Source organism: Amblyomma americanum, chromosome 9 (genome assembly GCF_052857255.1).
Source record: "Amblyomma americanum isolate KBUSLIRL-KWMA chromosome 9, ASM5285725v1, whole genome shotgun sequence".
In the NCBI taxonomy this organism is placed as follows: Eukaryota; Metazoa; Arthropoda; class Arachnida; order Ixodida; family Ixodidae; genus Amblyomma; species Amblyomma americanum.
This window is the reverse complement of record NC_135505.1, coordinates 124,590,562-124,610,135: the sequence shown is the minus strand read 5'-3', so window position 1 is coordinate 124,610,135 and position 19,574 is coordinate 124,590,562. Positions and strand designations below refer to the sequence as shown.

General features: G+C 45.3%; 1 protein-coding gene across 1 annotated transcript in view; it reads left to right on the top strand.

Moving 5' to 3' along the window:
- Nucleotides 1–1,628: 1,628 nt before the first annotated feature.
- The window catches only part of LOC144105455 (uncharacterized), a 33,341-nt gene continuing 15,395 nt past the window's right edge, over nucleotides 1,629–19,574 (top strand). The window contains exons 1-2 of the mRNA XM_077638578.1: nucleotides 1,629–4,748; nucleotides 16,156–16,313. Coding sequence (XP_077494704.1) covers nucleotides 4,647–4,748; nucleotides 16,156–16,313 — 260 coding nt within the window. The 5' untranslated portion in view covers nucleotides 1,629–4,646. The remainder of the gene's footprint in view (nucleotides 4,749–16,155; nucleotides 16,314–19,574) is intronic.

Sequence of the window (19,574 nt, the reverse complement as noted above, 5' to 3'; positions counted from 1 at the left end):
ACTCGAGAGAGCTTTGCCGCCGCTACTGGGGGCGAGGGAGGAGTTGTTTCTATCACCATATGAGAGATGCAGGAGGACCGCGGAGATACCGCGTGTGTGTGTGTTTCAGACCTGCCCCGACGAGGGGAAGTACTGTGGGAGGCCGACCCGTGGACCAGGGCTCCCTGCTCTGGAGGTAGCAGAGCAGCCTTCGCTGTCCCTGCCTGGGGCGTAGATCGGCCTGGCCGACACTCTGTCAAAGTGACCTGGGCAAATGCCGGAGTGCTGTGTGTTGCACCGCGCCGGCACACCAGATCAGGAAAAGTTGTTCTGGCAGTGAAGGAGAATAAGCCTTGTGAGACTGCACATTACCTCCATGCTTGTGCGTCTTTGAAAGATATATTTCTTTGGTGTTAATGGCTATGAGTTAATTTTCTTTCAGGATGGACACTTCTTAGAATATGCCGGGTGGTCCCTCTGGCAGTTTGCACAACAAGGTGTATACCATCACAGTTATCTGATTTGTGATCTTTTGAAGCGCATTTAATGTTTCGTGGCCGTGACAGCTCAGTGAACCGTAACCGTACTTCTGGCATCTGAAGCATCTCCGGGGCTTTGACATGTACGAGCGTACATTTAGTTTCCTATACCCCACTTCTATTTGTTCTGGCTATGTGCTGGATTTGGAAGTCAGGACAAGATGTGTGGTCGGGATTTCCTTGTTATCTTCGCGCTTATTGAGTCCATGTACGTTGATTACTTCTTGCTCAGCCAGCCCTTCCTGTTTTTCTTCCTCTGTTAAATGAAGGAGGTCACCCTCAGAGATGACTTCACGGATTGTTTATGATCTTCGAGCTGTGGAAGAAACAGGGATTTCCCCTATTGTCACAATGTTCGAAAGTTTGGAATGCTGTAAATTATTTTGCAGCTCAAGTAACAAATCACCGCTGGCCAGTTTGATTACTTTGTAACCTTAGCCCAATGCGGCCGTCAAGGACTTGGGTACTATGAAGGGGGACAAAATTCTTGCTGGTGTTTCCTCAACTTTGCTGTGTACCACATGACACTTTGGAATGTTTACCTTCTTTTTCTGGAAGACGTCAGTTGCTTCGTTCCACCCTCTTTTGTGAGGGCGATCGTTTGGTGGGAAAGGACGAGTCATGAAAAATATGTGTTCGGCTGTGGTGCCAGCCACCCACCATGGAGCCCAACGAGGGGACGGGACAGGAACTTGCAAGCAAGTTCTGCCCACGTCAGCTGCACACCACGACTATTACCAAATATGGAGCAACCCAGGGTAGCTGCATCACACAAGGTTAACCCTAGCCGCCAGGAAAGGACGAAGAAACCAAGAAGGGAGGAGACGACAGGAGAGTTGTGAGAAAGGAATAAGAAAGCGAAAGATGAAGGGGAGGACAGGAAAAGGTGATTGCCGATTTCGCCCAGTCGGGTCAGGCCAGAGCTGCCGTCTACAGGAAGCTGGGGCCAAAGTGGTGTGTTGCCTCCGCCGAGGAGCCTTAAAGGTGCTAACACTCGGCATCGGCTCAACAACCAGGATCCCGTTTTCCCGGACACGGTGATGCCACACACTGCTTAGCGGGGTTGGTCGGGTCCGTAATGACGCACTGCTCACCATCATCCCCCTGCAGGTATGCCCCTGTGGATGTTCGGAAACCCGTGGTATCGCCAGTCATCAATGTCTGCACTCTTCAGAGGCCCCCTGTGGAGAGGTCTGGGCAAAGTTAAGTTTGTTTAGTCACGCCACGGTAAAGTTTTTTACGTTGCAGCGAAGGAATACTGATGACCTGAAAGCATTAGCAAAAAAGTGCTCATATGATCAACCATAAACAGATTTGGTCTGAGGTGGATTCTTAATTGCCTGTAGTTGTAGTCCGAGTGATTGTGTAGTTAAGGAAAGTGAGAACTATCTGATTATCCTATAAAGATTTATGTAACATTTAGAAGTGTTGACATGATCATTTCTTCATTTGTGTGATCAAGGTTCCGTTGGATTGAAAGGTGGTCGTCAGTCATTTTTCTTGATATACAAACAAAAAAGTCTCCTGCAAATATGCGTGTACACTATTAGATGTTATTTGGCATGCCTTTAATGCAAACTAGTCAGAGTAATGAAGCGAGCACAACTCGTTGCGGCACACCTGCTGTGACATCGGAGAAGAGCAATAATTATTAACCACGGTAATCTGCTGACGAGTAGAAAAATTTATGCCCGAATGGCAAAGTTAAGAATTTATTCTGAGCTAAGCAAGCATACACATTAGTTGGGAATGTGCTACACGTTCAAATTTTTAGCAGGTCAGAAAACATGCAATCAGTTTGTGAGTTACTGTTGATTTCAGTATGCAGGTAAGTGGCGGATTCTACTACCTGCGGCTAAACTGAAAAACGTTTTTAAATCTAAGCTGCTACAGAAGAACTGCTTCGAGAAGATTTTAGTGATGAGATGCGAAAATGGCTTCAAACATCGCGCAACAAATGCATGTTAGTAAGAAGGGGTGATAATTTTAGTGGCTCTGTTTATGTAGACTATTGAATACCGGTACCATGCTTCCTGTATCACTTGTTCATAACGAATGCTTAACTACACGAGGCACTAGGATGCTGGAGACGGAAATGATATATTTTGTATTTTTTTAATTAACTTCACTGACACTAGAGGAACAGGAAAATGGAAAGTTATTTATCTGGCCTTGCTTGCTACCAAGTGCGATGTCCACAAGTGTCACGGATTGATAATCAAATTCTTGTAGTGGAGGATATTAAAATCATGTTATTTAGCGAAAATAGATGAAAAAATCGAGTGAAATACTATTGGACCACCAGCATAAGAGAAGGTGTTGAGTGTTGCATTTCAATATGATTATTCATGCTTTCCTAACCTATCATTTTCCCGAACTTGCGTATAATATTCTTAAGTAGTGTAGAGAGGGCTTTGAAAAATCTTCATCTTTTCAGTCACAGACTGTTGAAAAATAACATTTTAGGCAGTATTTGCGCTTATTCCACACGCTTCGCGGCAAACACGAATTGCGTTCTGCACTTTGAATTTTTTTTATTTCGCATGCGTTGATGATTTCTTGTAAATAAAGGGTTAGATTTACCAATACAAAAACTAATAGATGGTGGTTGGAGTGATAATGTTTCAGATGTTGTTATTTTGCTATATGATTATAATATAGGCCGCTAAATTTGCCATCTTTGCGGTTTTTGTCCTTCATCCGTGTTACAGTCATTATGAGGGTGGAGTGAATGTTTTAGATAAATAAAATTATTATTAGCACCGTAGTAAAAGAGCAGTGCACTAAAACATTGATCAACTCGTAGAGGTACATGGTACGGATATTGAAGCTATTTGTAATAGGTGGCATTGTGGATGGGTGCTTGTCTATCGAAAAGACGCAAACACTCAAGATCTCAATTCGGTTCTGAACGCTGCTGAGTCTTTAGCGATTTAGAGGGGCTCCTCCATTTTTGTGGTGGCATCCGGTCTGCTCCGCAGATAAAAATACTTGCGGATAAACATTTGATTCCTGTGGGAGATTTTTCGCTGGTACCAGAATCAGTTCTGGACCGTCCAATTCGCCATCTGCAAACCCTGACGTGAAAGTGCATATTTCACCATTCGCAGGAATTCGTGATTTCTGCAGAAAAAAATCGACAAATGTCATGTTTACTCATCGCCCAGCACAAATGTGCCCCCATCCTCCTATCGTTGGAATATTAGCTGAACAAATATTTAATCGTCTATCTTGTTATATTCCTCTATTAGAGTCATATTCTTTCTTCTTGCTGCTTGGTTAAAGATATGTCCGTAACTTCCTTTTTAATCTGAGACATCGAAGTTTCAAATTAATTTTTATTTTGTTTTCTGTGCACATGATTTCTCGGATTGTATTGCATTGCCTTGTCCCTTTCTTCAAGATATTTTGCAAGCAATTATTACTATTTTCATTCCTGCACTAACCTGACCGTAACCGTTTTTTTTATGTGTGTATGTAATAAATCCCTCTCCTGCGAAAGCCTCCACAATGAGGCTAGCAGTAAGTTGTAAATAAATAAAATAAAAATAAAATATATTTTGTCTCGTGAGGAGGATATGGTTTCAAGGCAATTAGAGATATTTTTCAGTGTTTCTGTGTGTTTGATTCAATATCAGCCCCTCTTAGGAAGTATACTAACTATATACCGGTTCCTTCTACATAAATGTTATTCTTTGTATAGCTCTTGAATATTTGTGTTAGAAATTTTTAGTAAAATGCTGCCCGCAGTCGAAAGAAATTATAAAGTTTAGCCTCCTGTGGGTATTGTGCGATGAGATTCTCATTGAAAGGCAACAGCCATATAGGCGAAACAAAAGAAAAACGCAACCTTCTGAAGGCAAACTGAAAACGAGAAAAATGCTTCTATTTTTTTTTTGCTGATGATTCATGGTCATATGCTATAATAAATGCATCGCCGCTCCGCTCTCCTGCTTATAGCAGGAGAGCTCTGACATTCAAAATAATGTTAGCATTTTTATTATACTTTTGAAGGCACCAGCTCCAGCCTGCGCCTGAATCACATCAATCACAATAGATTTCCTTTATAAGCCGCTCTCCACTCATCTGAGGAGGCATGTAGAGGCCGACCTTCACAGAGACAGAATTATGATTCTTACTCTTGCACTCTGCCTTAGCGTCATGGCGGCGGCTGCTGCAGCATCACCTCAGAAAAACAACGGCAATTCCGTGGACCTCGATATTATGGAGGTAAGTGAAACAAGTTTTACTTCTTAAGCGAAATTTTCACTCCGGTATGATGCGTGTATATTTATTATTGAAATAAAACTTCAAAATTAAACTAGGACCCCCCGCCAGTAGACACCTGCAAATAGGTGAAATCGATTAGTTGCCAAGAGATTTTTTTACTGGCTCCTCAACTGAGCGACCATTTTGTCGCGAAGTGCAAAGTTACGTTACATGACAAAGGAATACTGTGCTGCCTGAACGAAGTAGATCACTGCAAAAGAAATTTCTGTTCCAGACTAAAAGGGACTGAAATTTTATAGCCAAAAGCTGCACGTTTACTCGTAAACTAGACGTACAATTATAGTGAGTATAATGGATACACGGTAAAGCATGTTTATTTGCAGAGCGATAAGGACCCGCATTTAATCTGTACAGTAGGCGTGTTTCAGCTAATGGCAATGTCCAGCTAGTTGTCTCTAAGTTATCTCTAAGCAATGTAAGCTCATTTCGTGGCCAGGTTGGCATGGGCGCGTCTCCAACCCGAGTTAGCTAAATTATCGCTTTCCTGAGCCCACACATTGTGAGCCAAGCGGACCAGGAGAAGCCCAGCTCAGCTTTGACCCTTCCCCAGGAGAAGAGCAGAGGTACTTTACTCAGTGCGTGCAAGTAGACGCATACTCTTACGTGAAAAGGAGCTGGTCAAGTGCTCAAATTAAAAAAAAATGCTTGAAGAAACTTTTGTCAAAGAGGAACAAGAAAAATTACGCTCATTTCATCTGTCTGCAGTGTTGAAGAGCCTCTGCGATGAGGCGATTCTGGTGAGAAAAAATTGGTTTAGTGCAAAAACACGACTGCCCCCACCCCGCTCGCACCCCCTCTCCCCTTATTGAGCACCAGCATTCGTACGAGTCGTTACATTCGCACGGCTCCTCATTTCTCTCCGCCAAATATTTTGTTTGGGTTGTGCTTAACAATACATATGCGGATAAGGCTAACTTCCCTAAACACAAGGTATCGACGTTGCTCTCCACCAGGGTTGCCACTAGGCAAGAAGCGCTTGCGTCACTGAGCCTTCAAAAAATCAAACCCCGATCCAAGCCCCGACTGTGTACAGGCCTTAGCTTGGCGTGGGCTTCCAAATTCATGTACAGGGCAAGCTGAGCCGCAGTTGAACAGGTAATCTACGGCGCGCTTCTGCCCATGCTCTGGCTCGGCAGGATCTCGGCTATGTCCCAAGGCTTTGCCGATATAATTTAGCATAGTTACTGCAGTGGACGAAAAGTAGCTTCCATACGACTTTCAGTGCATATAAACTGCTCCTCTTGCCCCACTCGCCTTTTGAAATGCCTTGTGAATTAGATATATAGACCAGAACTTGCTGTCATTGTGGCTAAAAACAAGCATGTGTAAGTTATTGTGAACAATATATGCCATAATTATTTGCGGACAGAGGTGGAGGGGGGCGCATTTGAAGCTATCATCGCAGTTTGCTAAGCAAACTCCAAGTGGCACGCGAAATAGGCTTGAAAATGCCTCTATATCACTTGAACATACAAACGAATCTTGCGCCACCGTAATCTTCAGCATAAATATAAAGAAGATGGGTGCTCTCTATTGTTCTGGCCGCCACTCTGCAGTACCCGTCGATGAGTACACTACTTCCAATTCACAAATCATGTTACAACTTGCAAAATATGCTACAATAATTCCACCTTTGTCTATGAGAACACAAAGCCGAACAAATAATTCTTTCACTTTGGATGGTCGCTGTTGGCGTGACGCCCAGCACACTATTTTTCGTCCGCTGCAATGAATATACAGCCAAAACAAAATTCAATGGCACTTCCACCAACTCCGCAAACCTGGTTCGCTTTGAGTGGTGCTTTCGATTTGCTCGGTGATCGAGTCATTGCGGAAAAGTTTTAGACTACTGATATTGGGGGTTCGGCTACTGTTTGCAGTGCTTAGCGTGGCGTCCATAAAATATATAGTACTTTTGCACTTCCATTTCGCTGCATTCTCCAAGGGCTCGTTCAACAGAGATTGACCAACGCGGCTCCAATTTCCTGAGTAGCATTTTCTATTTAACGGTACATGGTCAGAACGTTGGTTTTTATTGAGAGCCACAACCCTAGCGAGCACGGATACAGAATGTGTAAACAGCGACAAGAGCGTACGCAGAATTTTTTGCAGGCGGGGAAAGGGGGGGGGGGGGCGTTGGTTGTTGGCGCCAGAGGGGAGGGGGGCAGCGCTATGTTCTCAGCAAACAGGCACTATTTGCGGAGTAATTTTTTTATAAATAAATGAGTAAAATGCACACTATAAATAAAAAATACAAACAACAAATTAAGGCGTGGCTTGAAGAGATACATTGAAGTTTATTAACGAACAAACAATTAAAATTAATAAATAATGAATAAGATGCTATCACTTCGTGGAGAAAAGTGCTCACTCTTGCTGTATGCGGGTTCTCGACTCACCCGAACTGATGACCAGACACAGTACAATATGTTCAAAAACACGCAACTCCAGTCATTAAGTCGTCCTTGAAGAGCAACTGCAGTCGCCTCAGATTTTTCTGGGCGAATTGCGTAATGACACGGGTGATAAAGTCATTTCTATGCTTTATTAAACGCTCTCGGTGCACAGTCATCTTAGAAAGGCTGTCCAGCCTGTCGTTTGTCATCGCTGAGCGTAGCCAGGTTTTCACTCTCATTCTACTGAAGGAGCATTCGACCGTACTAGTGACTGGCAAAGCCAGAGCCACCTCAATGGCTTTTGCAACACCAGGGAATAATGTTTTGGCCTCATGTAGAAGCTCGCAGTAAGTTATTTCTGATCCGTCCCCAGTTTTGTTGCACCACATCTCGTACAAAGAGACCGCTTCTTCGTTGAAGTTGTCTATACCGTAAAAGCATTGCAGTTTTTCGGTGAGGACAGCGAACTCCGCACAGCTCAGGTGCATTATTTTTGATGGATGCAGCTGGAGAAGTTTGAAGCTCCTCACATTGCTTTCAGAGAAGCGGCGAGCTAAAGAAGCAGGGAAAGAGTGCAAGTACGACACATATATTGCCTCATGGTAGTATTACACCGGCGACAGAATCAAGTAGTTGTCTCGGTGGGCCTGACGAGATACTTGTCTTGGTGTAGATGTCACCACATTTAAGTGATTGGCTGCCTTCCTTGCTGCATTCATGATGTCAAAGAACTCCTCTACAGCGTTCGTCCCGTGGCCACAAAAAATACATTGCAGCTCAGTGATGTGGTCATGCACAGAATAGAAGTCCATGGATACACCTTGCAGAACGTTCGTGAGTGGTTCGAGCCGAGCGCAGTACTTCGCTAAAATGTGCAAGCAGACGATGAAAGATGAGCTTGTCGTTGCGCAGTAGAGGATGTGAGCTCTTTGTTTTGTTGCAGCGTTCCAGCATGATTCCGTTGACGCGAGCTCCTCAAGTGCTTAGACTATGGCCACGTACTGCTGAGAGAACATCCTAATAGACTTGTATTTTGCAGACCATCTTGTCTCACACAGCATCGGAATGCTGGGCACCAATTTTCTTCGGAGCACGCTCTCGCGGAAGAAGTTTACGGTTTTTCTGATTATCCAAACTGTGTTTCAAATATCAGAGGCGCCGGTCAAATCATTGATGACGAGATTTAGTTCGTGACTTGCGCAGTGTAAAAATAGTGCCTTCGGAAACTGTTCCTTCATTATTTTGTTCACTCCAGCTTCTTCGCCAGCCATTGTAGAGCATCCATCGTACCCCTGTTCAACGAGGTTCGAAAGAATCAACCAGGCATTCGTCAAAAGCTTCACGATTGCAGCGCCGATGCAAGCGGAGTTTAACTGCTCTAGCTCTACAAATCCCAAAAACTGCTCTCGAACGCACACTTCGGCTCCCGCCTTGTAAATAAAGCGGTCGCCTATACACATCTGCTCTTTTCCTGAAATATCTGCAGTTTCGTCAGCAATAACGGAAAAAGCAAACGCTGTTTTAGCTTCAGCAACTATCTGCTCTCTCAGGATGTCACCACAGATTGAGATAATCTCGTTGTGGACGCAGACAGAAGTGTACTTAGCATTGCCAGCAGAAGAAGTGAAGTGCTCCTAAGTCGAGTATCTCCAGCTTCTACCCGAAAGTCAAGGAGATCATTGAAGACTCCACTAATGGACTGCATGCCGCGAATTGGCAAGTCATGCGTCGCGCTAATGACAATGCTGGAAAATATTGGATATAGTTTCTCACGATTCATTTCAACTTACTCGTGCAGTGCTCTGTTCAGCTGCTGTACAACGGGTAGCCGCTTGCCTTTCATCACGACATCTCGACATCTCGATAAGCTCTAAATTCACTTGCAGGTTACCTTCATGCATTCTTCTTGCAGTGAACTTCGTCAGCCCATTCGTCGGACTATGCACTCCATCATTCTATAGGTTACATCAATACTCGCCACTGCATCCTTAGTACCCATTTCATGGCTGCGTTTTATCTTCGTTTTTTCTTTCCACCTCTTCCACGCTGCTCTCCTTCAGTCTTCATCTCCCAAATTCCGCTCCCTACGCAGAGTAGCATGCCAGCGATATTGAAACGCCGGCTAAATTCTCTGTTTCTTCATTAAAGAGTCTCTCTCTCTCTCTCTCTTCATCACAGCCATAAATTATGTGATGCCATCATTGCCTCCTGGTGCCATCGGGATTTTACGTGATCCATGCACGCCTCGTGCATTTTTCTGTAGTTACTGAAAGCGCGCACGATAAAGCTACCTTGAGCCCCCCCGGTGAACACGCGGAGGCAAAGTGACGCAAAAATGACAAGGGGCGCCTTTCGCTTTCGCTGAGTACGCAAGCCAAGGGGCGTAATCAGGCGTAAGTCGTAAGTCGTATGTAACATTTGGCGACCATGGCTTAGTAAGAAAACGTAACTTCAGAAAGTCCGGGATGCCAGTGAGTTTAGCATTGCCTAGAAACTTTCCTAACTAATATTCTTGAGGCAAGCTAGTTGTCTCTGGACTTCAATCTTAAGCAATGAGAAAAAGAATCGTCTCCGCTTACTGCATGACTGGAGCTTGCTGTTGGTGGAGTTCCTTCCACGAAGTCGACGATATCTGCTATGGTCCAGTGATGAAAGCCTGCATCGCTCTGGCCAAATCCGGACTTCAGTCCTAAGAAAGGCAACAGAGAATCATCACGTCCTGCTGGAGAAAAAAAGAAATTCTCGTTGACGCGGGGAACCTCTGAAATGCGAAGCTACTGCCATACCCACGACGCCATGGAGAACAGAGTAATCTTCGTCCTTCAGAGGTGCTGATAAGAAGCACTCCGCAGTGTTGCACTCGCGACAGAAGTAAAGCCGGCGACCCATGTGCGAAAACTCGGCCGGCGCGATGCACCGGTCGCTGCTTGCGCATTGCAGCCCCACTGCAAGCAGGGACACACGGAGCAGCAAGCATCGTTGCGCCGCTCGACTCAAGCACTCGAGCTCAAAGTGTACGCTTTGCCACCCGCAGCGGTCAGATTACTGCGTGTTGAAGTTCGCACCAGAAAAGACGAAATAGCCATATTATCAGAAAGACCGCCTGCTATACACGAGCAGCGACAAAGCATGCTTGCGCTAGTAGCGAGCTTTCGGCAATGGCACCGCCCGCGGTCCCGCCAGGCGACTAACTGTGCTGCTGCCCGGCGCAGCGGACGCCGCTTCGCAAGTAGCCTGCGCTATATCTCTTAATATCGCTTGGCTGTTAACAGTATAATCGCACCATGAACTAAAATTATGGTCAATTTCCGCGACACCTTCGGCTGCGGAGCTAGCGGACCGCTGCGGGCGACAGGAGAGCCGGACCACAACGGCGGGCCAGCGGCAGCTTGCTGGGCTATTCTGGCGAGAAATTTTGCTCTTATCAAAGTTGTTGCTTTTACCAGCAACTCGGTGTTGATCAACGATCCTCAGAAATGATACATTTGTCACATTTTTCAGTCTCAGCGTTTATTGCTTACGTCAAAAACAATCTTAAGCTGATTTTTATAACGGCGGCGGACGGGATCCATGCTGGCCTGCCGGCTGCCGTACTCGTCGCTAAGCCTAGCTGGTTTCGCATCGATGCCGCAGCTCAGGGAGCTTTGGAACTAGCCAGCGCAGTAATAAAGGAACTCCTCTAGTCACATCAATCTGTCCGATAATAAAATAAAGTTGTGCTCGATTTCCGCGACGGCTTCAGTAGCGGATCTAGCAGACGTCAGGCAAGCCGCACGAAGCAGCAGCAGCAGCAGGCGGCTATAGGATGAAATTTGCTTGTATCGTAGTTATCACTTCAACCAGCACCTTGGCATTGGCCAACGATCCTCAGTAATGATACCTTTTTGGACAGTCATCTATCCCAGAGCTTGTTATGAACATAAACAAACAGTACTATAGCGAAATCGTGTTCGTGTCTCGTGAATGTTTTTGCTCAGCGACCGATCTCGCGACGACACGGTCGGCAGACCGGTTTTGTCGGCGTCGCGGGCGTCAAAGCATGTCACACTACGAAGACATCTGGTCGTCGGACGAGTTGGTGTCGTTGTCGGCCTAGTGTGACAGCTTGGTCTGCCACAGACAAGGTCGACCGACAGGGTTGGCCGATCTTTGGTGTCTTTGTCGGGTCGGCGTCGGCGGCGTGTCGGGCTAGTGTGACAGGGCCCTAACCGTCCAGTGATGTTTTATCTACGCGTTAGGAGTACAGAATTTCATGCCAGAAAGATTTATTATTCAGCGCTGTCATGCGTTGTTTTCAGTTTCAAAACCTCTCTGGAAGTTAATTCGCACCAGGCACTTCTAAAAAAACTTGTTCTTCATGCTATTGAATGCTTGGCGTTAGCCGTTTTTATTTCCTGTGAAAACAGCCTCAGATAAAAAATGTTTACACCTTTTGTGTTAACGCACTATGATCGATACAGTGAAAGGCAGAACTGCTGATCGTAAAAAAAAGAATAGCCCAGCCTTCCGCAGTGTAATAATGAAAGACTGCCAGACAACATCAACAGGAGTTTCGCCTATGACTCATATAGTGTTGTGATAAATCCATCCTGACGCTGCTTCACAGCTGGTCACTTTAGCAGAACAGCGTTGATGTTCGCACTTTGTTAGTATTTCTCTATTAAAATGATATGTTCTGATTCCTGCGTACCTTTGTACGCCATCAATCACCAGCCTGGTCATATATAAAAGGCATTCCCCTAAACCATGAAACCTTGTTTCGATCAGGCTCCCAACAGATATAACCATGATTTTTATTTTTGCATTCTGCCTTGGAGTCATCGCTGCGCCTGCCGCTGTCCAATCTGATAGGCTCAGAAACGAATCCCAGGATCTCGACATTATGAATGTATGTGGAACTTATTTCCTTTCTAAAGAAGCATATTTACTACTCAATGATGCATGTATTATATTTTGATTCATTGAAAGGTAGAAAAGTAAGGAAAGAGCCCCACGCCGTTAAGCCACCAGGAAACAAATGAAATAGATTATTATCCTAAAGGTTAATGTCTGCGAAAGTTGCAGAAGTGCTGGCCTCACAAGCGCTGCATCTGACAATTTGCGTCGTCCTCAGTTTGTTTAAACACACGTTTAGACAGCCTAGAATGTTTTCCATATCTTCAACTCAGCTCATTTAGGTCTCGCCAAAATTCTGCGAACGCGTACGCTAGGGTTTTTCGGCGCGTATCTTGCGCACAGCCGGATGGCCGAGCACATCGAAACGAATTGTGTTGAAAGTGGCCCAAGTATAGACGTGTGCTTCGCGCTTACGATATCAGATGTTAACAACGCCGGTCAAATAAAAGACAGCGTTTTTCAACTTCGTGACGTCGTGGCGTTGGGGATTGCATGTAACCAGCGTCCCTTGTTCACTATAAAGAGTGGGTTTAGTTTAGTGTAGTAAGTCACAAAACCAAAGACATTCCTTTAAACCGTTCATACTAAGCGTTGGGCTACCGAGGGCAGTGCTTTGTATGGGGCACATGCATATACAGCAGATGTTGGTCTAGGTCTCGTTCGTTAGGCGGAGAACTATGCGACTCCCTTTTTGCAAGATAACCACTTCGAGTTAACGTTATGACATGGGCACTTCGTTTTTCATTCGGAGCTGCAACATTAGCGAATATGAAGGCACAACGTGTAAGCTGCAATGCAGAACTCCCATTCCTGAGCTCGGTCACGTAGAAGCTATGGCGGTTACCTTTTGAGCGGGTTACTTCGTTTTTATGAGTAGATATTAATACTGCGGCGCGAATAAAGTACGTTGTGCCAAAAGAGTGCATTTACAAGTCGGTCGTGTCTTTGGTTCTAGTTACTGTCGCATATGGTTGTCTTTTTAATCGCCGACAGCTTCTCGCTGTGCACAGCCCTGCTGTTCGACTGTTTCTACTTTCTTATGCAAAACGTACCTACTGTTTCTATGTCTGTATGGAATTGGGTGCGGAGAAACTACTCCTTCAGCCGAGAACACCGAAAGAGAAAAGTTGCTGTGTTCTCTCCAAGCGGACCTAAATAATAGTAGAAGATATTTCTGGAAATGAAACGTAAGGTTAAATTGAGAATGCAATAACACCTTACAAATAAGCATTCTAAAGAAACTGCAGGAGGTTTATTTTTATAAACCACAAATATTGTGCGAAAACAGTTTTTTTTCGGTAGACATCAACGGCACGTACCTGAAAGCGCGACTTAGATGTCCGCTGACCCAGCGAGGCAATTATGCACCTCTCCTTTACTTAAGATCAAAGGAGTCTACAACGTTGCCAGCGCCAATTTACCTTATGAACGCCGCCGGCCTACTGCTTCATTGCCGCATTTCTGTCAAGAAGTTTTTGATGCAAATGCAAGCAGCGCACATATTTGTCATTACCGCTACGCAGCTCGAAGCGCGATTGAGGTGTCCACTGACCCACGGAGCCAGTTATGCACGTTTCATTTTAGTGACTTTTACACACAGATGGAAGTTGATAAAGACTTCAACATGCACTGCACAGGGAGAGAGTGTGTTGAAGTTTAACACTAGGCGTGATCGGCGGAGACGATAGCATAGGGAAACGCTGCAGCGGCCAGCGAAGCTAATCTGTTGGCTCCGCCGCGGGTTCTAAAGCCAGTCGCCGCAATATTGCTACGTGGCGGCCAGCCGCAGAACCAGACGCGATGATCGATGGCAATGAGATGATTTCATGGCTGCTGGCGTAGCACGAGCGCTCCTGCCCGCGCCACAGCACAGTTCGTCGTCTTCTTCGTCAGACTACCCGGGGCCACCGAGCGATCGTCCCGATCGGTGACAAAGACGCGCGAAGTGGTTGCGGGCTTATGATGATGGTTGGACGGGAACGAGAAAGGAGTGAGGTGCTGGCCGCCACGATGAATGAGACGGCGGAATGCTTCCTGGCCTTGAAGCTTCCGGGCCGCAGGTCGCCAAGAGCCGACGGTCGAGGCCCCAGGACGCGCCGAACGGCCTGGGCAGGGGAACGGTGTCTTCAGATGTAAGCGGTGTCTCGGGTCGGTGGAGTCGGGTCCTTGAGTAAGGCTCAGTTCATCGTGTTGAGTGGTCTGGGCGGTGGGCGGGGCGGGGGAAGAACGGCGAGATTGGTTCGGGTCTGAAAGGCTGGAGCACAGCCGGGCGAAGCAGTCCAAGAACTCACGGCCGACGACCACGGCTCCCGCATGCGCCGAAGCTCCCGGACCGGGATGTCGGTGGTACCCCGCAGGCTCCACCAAATATTACGTGGCGGCCAGCCGAAGAACGAGACACGATGATAGATGGCAGTGAGATGATTTAATGGCTACTGGCCTAGCGCGAGCGCTCCTGCCTGCGCCACTGCACAGTTTGTCGTCTTCTTCGTCACAATATTTATTTTATTTTTGCAGGCATCTGAGAGTCTCTAGGCAAATTTCTGCTTTTCCAGGATAGATAGTGAAATAGTGCTTTCACACTAAAAACGCGAACCTTTGTGTGCTTTGCAAAAATACGAATTTATTCGAAACCCTTTCAAAGTAAGTGCCTTAGTGAATTCCAGAACAATTCATGAAAAAACAATAAAGCGTTTAAAAACATGGTAGCTATAAAAGGTGAGATAGCATGCACAAGAGGGATGAAAACGTTTTATAAAAAATGCATGCTGGCAATTCGGTGTAGTTGCGGTCCCCTGCTCTACACTGTTGCCAAGCGCATACTCGACTCCGTGAACAAAACATTTTGCTGCTAACCTATCAGCCAAATATCTGTACTGCAGAGCTAAAGCAGACAATTTTCTTTGGGTTTTAACCCACGTGTTTTTCGTTGTCTTCTTTTCTTTTCGGGCTGTATTAGGCTCCGTACTGCAATGTTTTCAGTGCGACATCAGGTGGTTACTCTCCGTGTAATCGATATTGTGTCCTTTTTGCTCTGAAAGACTAAGTGCATTATTTCTTGCTTAAAAACTGCTAGTTCAGGATTTTACCACCTTAAGTAAGCAATCAGTATAACTCAGAGTTTAAAGTCATTAAAAATGCATGACAATAATTAAGTTGAAAGAAAGTATTCGAAAATTGCTGCAGTCGAGTACTCAAAAAGGTTGAGGCTGAGGGATAACGTAAGCAAATGCGACGGCCTGACCCAGGTCTAAGATTACTGCAAAACGTACAAAATGCTGCTGGCAACTTTCATGTCTATTGCCGCTGTTTCATAGCCCTTTGTTTTTTAAATATCTGTAAGTACCTTTGCCCACAACTGCTGACATATGCTTTCAAAATGCGCTTTAAGCTAAATATGCTCATCTGGCTCCTGCACGCCCTTCTGATTACGCACCAATTGTAAAGCAATACAGATATATGTTTTTTTTTGCTGTTAATTGCGGCCGCCACGGTGGCACAGTGGTTATCCTGCTCGGCTGCTGACCTGAAAGACGTGGGTTCTATTCCGGCCTCGGTGGATGCATTTCGATTGAGGCGAAATTCTTAAGGCTCGTGTACTTTGCGGTGTCAGTGCACGTTAAAGAACCTCAGGTGGTAGAAATGTCCGGAGCCCTTCACTACTGCGTCCCTCATGGTCTCAGTAGATGCGAGACGTCAAGCCTTCATAAATCAAACCAAACTTATTTTCTGGTAATTACCAAGGTGGTTGTGTGTATGCTATTTGCGAAACTGTTATCAAGTGTCTGGTCATGAGCTCTAATCGATTTTTTGCTGTTATTTGCATTGCGTTCTCCATAGCTGATAATTGAAACTACTTGTTCCTTTATAATGTTCCTACTTACCTTTTATGGAAATACCTGTAACTTAAGCTGCGGCCTTCTTTACTTATGATTTCTAGTTTATGCAAGCAATTTGTGATAAGAGGGCCATAAATAGTTTTTATGTAGCAGCACATTTTACACAGTTGCAAAAAATGCGCAACATCTGACCAGTGATCCATCGCTGGTTTTCAGATGGTGAAAGTGAACGAGACACTTGTGGTCTACAAGCGGAAGCATGACAATTATGCATTTTTCCGCTGTCATTCGATGAATAAAACAGCAACCATAAAAGAAACGGTGTACAATTACACTCTTACAGCACGACAAGCATTCGCCACTGGGACTGATTAGTAAGTAACCATCTTTGGTGTTTAAATGAGTTTGTCTGAAATTCAGTCAATATTTTTAATATTAAACGCCATAAATATGCAAATTGGAAGATTTTACTGACTCTTCTCAGCTTTCCTTTTTTTAGTGGCGCTGTATAAGAAAGCGGAAGCAGAAAAAATGTATCGCGAGAGCAGAAATTGCTGCTAAAGCCTGTATTGCATAAATAGAGACTGAGGACAAAGTGGACTTTCTCTATCTCGATAGCAAACATTTCGAAAACAAACACTTAAATGCCTCTGAAATTGTAGACTTAAAAGCATGGAAATGAAAAAAAAAGTTGCTGGGTTTTAATGTTAAACCGAGTCGACGTGCGAAAGAACTCATTCATTCTTCACCCCTAAGGGAAGACGGTCGATGGAATTACAGCAGTCAGCCACGACACAACAAGAGCAGAAGAGATGACAAAAGCTCTAACGGTCACACACCCCGCCTCGAAATACATACTTACAAACTCAAAAAGAGCATAACAAAACATTATTAAAGGTAGGATTGCCCCGTTTGCGTCCTTGATCCTTCAAACCAGACAAGCCTACGCTGAAGGCAAAGAGTTGATGTGGATACCTGGCCACCAAGTTATAGAGGGAATTGAGTTGGCACACTACTCAGCCCGAGCCTTTTTCCCCGTGGCTCTGAGAGATGTACCTCAGAATTAGATCAGCTCGATCATCTCACAACATACAGCGATATTCTGCAGAACTTCAAGTTATAGCGACAGATATACCCCCACCTGCCAAAAACCTGAACAAACACCAGGAAATCAACCTCCGTAGACAACATACTGAGACATTCTGCACCCATTATGTATTACACGCCATTACCCGGATTTGATCAAAGCAAAATGAAGGTTTTGTGGGGAGAAGGCAGAGCTGTACGATATCTTTTTGGCCTGGCAAAAACAATAAGCCTTAATATATATCCGCCAACATGTTAGGGGTGGGAGGCGGCACTGTCTAGCTCGCAAGCACATTAACTTCATCTAATCCAACGAGCAAGGGCAGCAGCTTACGCCAATGGTGTCCCGAACTAAGGACACTGCCACTTTTTTGCCACGCTCTGCCTGTTATGCAAAAAATACAACCTTTGTCCCTAAAGTTTCGCGACTGAATTATTTTATTATCAACAAATGATTGGCCAAAACAAATGTTTCTGCTTATGTGTAGCGTCGCCTTTTCCGGCTGACCTGAAGTATTTATGTTAATTGCTGTCGCAGCCGTGAGATACACACCAAATAAAAATATGTTTTAACTACTCCTCTGCGCATTATCCTGAGAGTGAATGTGGGGAGATGTACGTCCACCTTGAACAGCGTGTAAACATAAAATTCTGTGTGAAGCTTGGCAAGACTGCCACACAGACGTATGAGGTATAGTTTGTGACGCTTACGGCAGCAAGACATCATTGCGGGCGCGAGTTTTCGAGTGCACAAGAGGTTCCTTTCGGAGAGAACGTCGGTGGTAGACGACACAAGGAAGGGGCGCCTATCAACTTCACGGAATGAGAACAACGTGGCTCAGATTAGGAAAATTGTACAGCAAAACGGCACAATTACAGTCCACATGCTATCAGATGCTGTCGACATTAGTAAGACAACATGCCGCCAAATTTTGCTTGAGAACTTCGGGAAACGAAAGCTGAATGTCAGACTTGTGCCGCACTCCCTCACACAGGACCAGAAGGACACGCGGGCATCAGTGAGCGCTGAACTGCTCTCGGAGGCAGAAAAGGATGCTGCATTCGTCGACAGCAACATCGCTGAAGACGAAATATGGTGTTTTCAATACGATCCTCAAACATATGGGCAGAGTGCCGTATGACGGTCCACAAGCTCTCCAGCGTCCAGAAAGGTGCGGCGACAGAAGACCAAAACAAAGACGTTGCTGATAGTTTTTTTTTCGATGCCATAGGTGTCAATTACCACGAGTTCGTCCCACAAGGGCAGACGGTGAATCAGTGGCTTTATATCAACGTGCTCCAACCCATGCGTGATACACTGCGACGCCGTCACCCTGTCTTAAGAGCATCTGGACTATGGAGCCTTCTCCACGATAACGCAAGGCCGCACACTGCTCTCAGCGTGAGAAAATTTCTCGCCAAGCACAGCATTACTGTACTTCCCCATCCGCCCTACTCGCCTGACCTCTTCCCATGCGATTTTTTGTGTTTCCTCGTGCGAAGAGAGCCCTAAAAGGTCGCTGAATAGAGAGCGTGGAAACCATTCAAGAAGCCACGACAGAGCAGCCTACAGCCCACCCGAAAGAAGCCTTTTACGACTGTTTTCAATACCTCAAGAAGCGTTGGAGGCTGTGTGTAGACTGCAAGGGAGGCTATTTCGAAGGGGTGCTGCACAAATGATATAAGTGTTAAACGCATTTTTTTAATGGACTCAGCCTCGGAACTTTACGGACAAAGGTTGTATTTTCATCATCATCATTATTCGTTTTTCTTTCTGGCATTTGCACGTGCACGCAACCGCGTTTCTGACTTATCTTCACAGTCTATCTTTTTCCGATGGAAGCTGGCGAGAGGCCCTGCTCCCATTATCTACAGTTGGTACCATTCTTCTGCGAACTTACCCGAGCTTTCTCCCTTTCGGGCTGCTTGTGCGACGCTCCTCCGAACTAACCTGACCTCACCCGACTTGCTGCGATGCTCCACGCAATTTTCTTCGCTGGAACCGCTTCTACTAGTGCTTTCGGACTAAAATGTAGTAAACCTGTAGCCATCACAAGCCACTTTCAGAAGTAAAAACGTCGTCGACAAAGTTTTCTTAGCGCTGATTGTAGACTTGGTTACGCCGGAATTCACCTCAAAGCAGGGATCACGTATTCCTGTTCAGTGTAGTCGAAATTTCTCACGGACTGCAGAAAATGTTTAAGCGAAACTTTTTCACAAATCAGTGGGCTTATTCCTCATGGACCAATATCGCTACAGAAAAATAATGCAATATAATTGAATACTATTGAGATGAGAATATGGAAAGTCTACTCCATGATGTCCCTTTAAGAGGAAGAGTGCCTTTCAAGTGAATGGGGTCGCGTTAGTACGCTTAACTTTAGTCAGAGAACTTGCAGTGTCGCTTCTGCTGTGATTACGCAATTTTCTTTTTTCCGTTCTCGTAAACTACCGCAGTAAAATTAGCTAAAATAGCTATTTCTAGGACATATAAAGTTACTTAATCTAATTCCTAAACGTGTCTCAAGTGGTTATCAGACCTTACAATG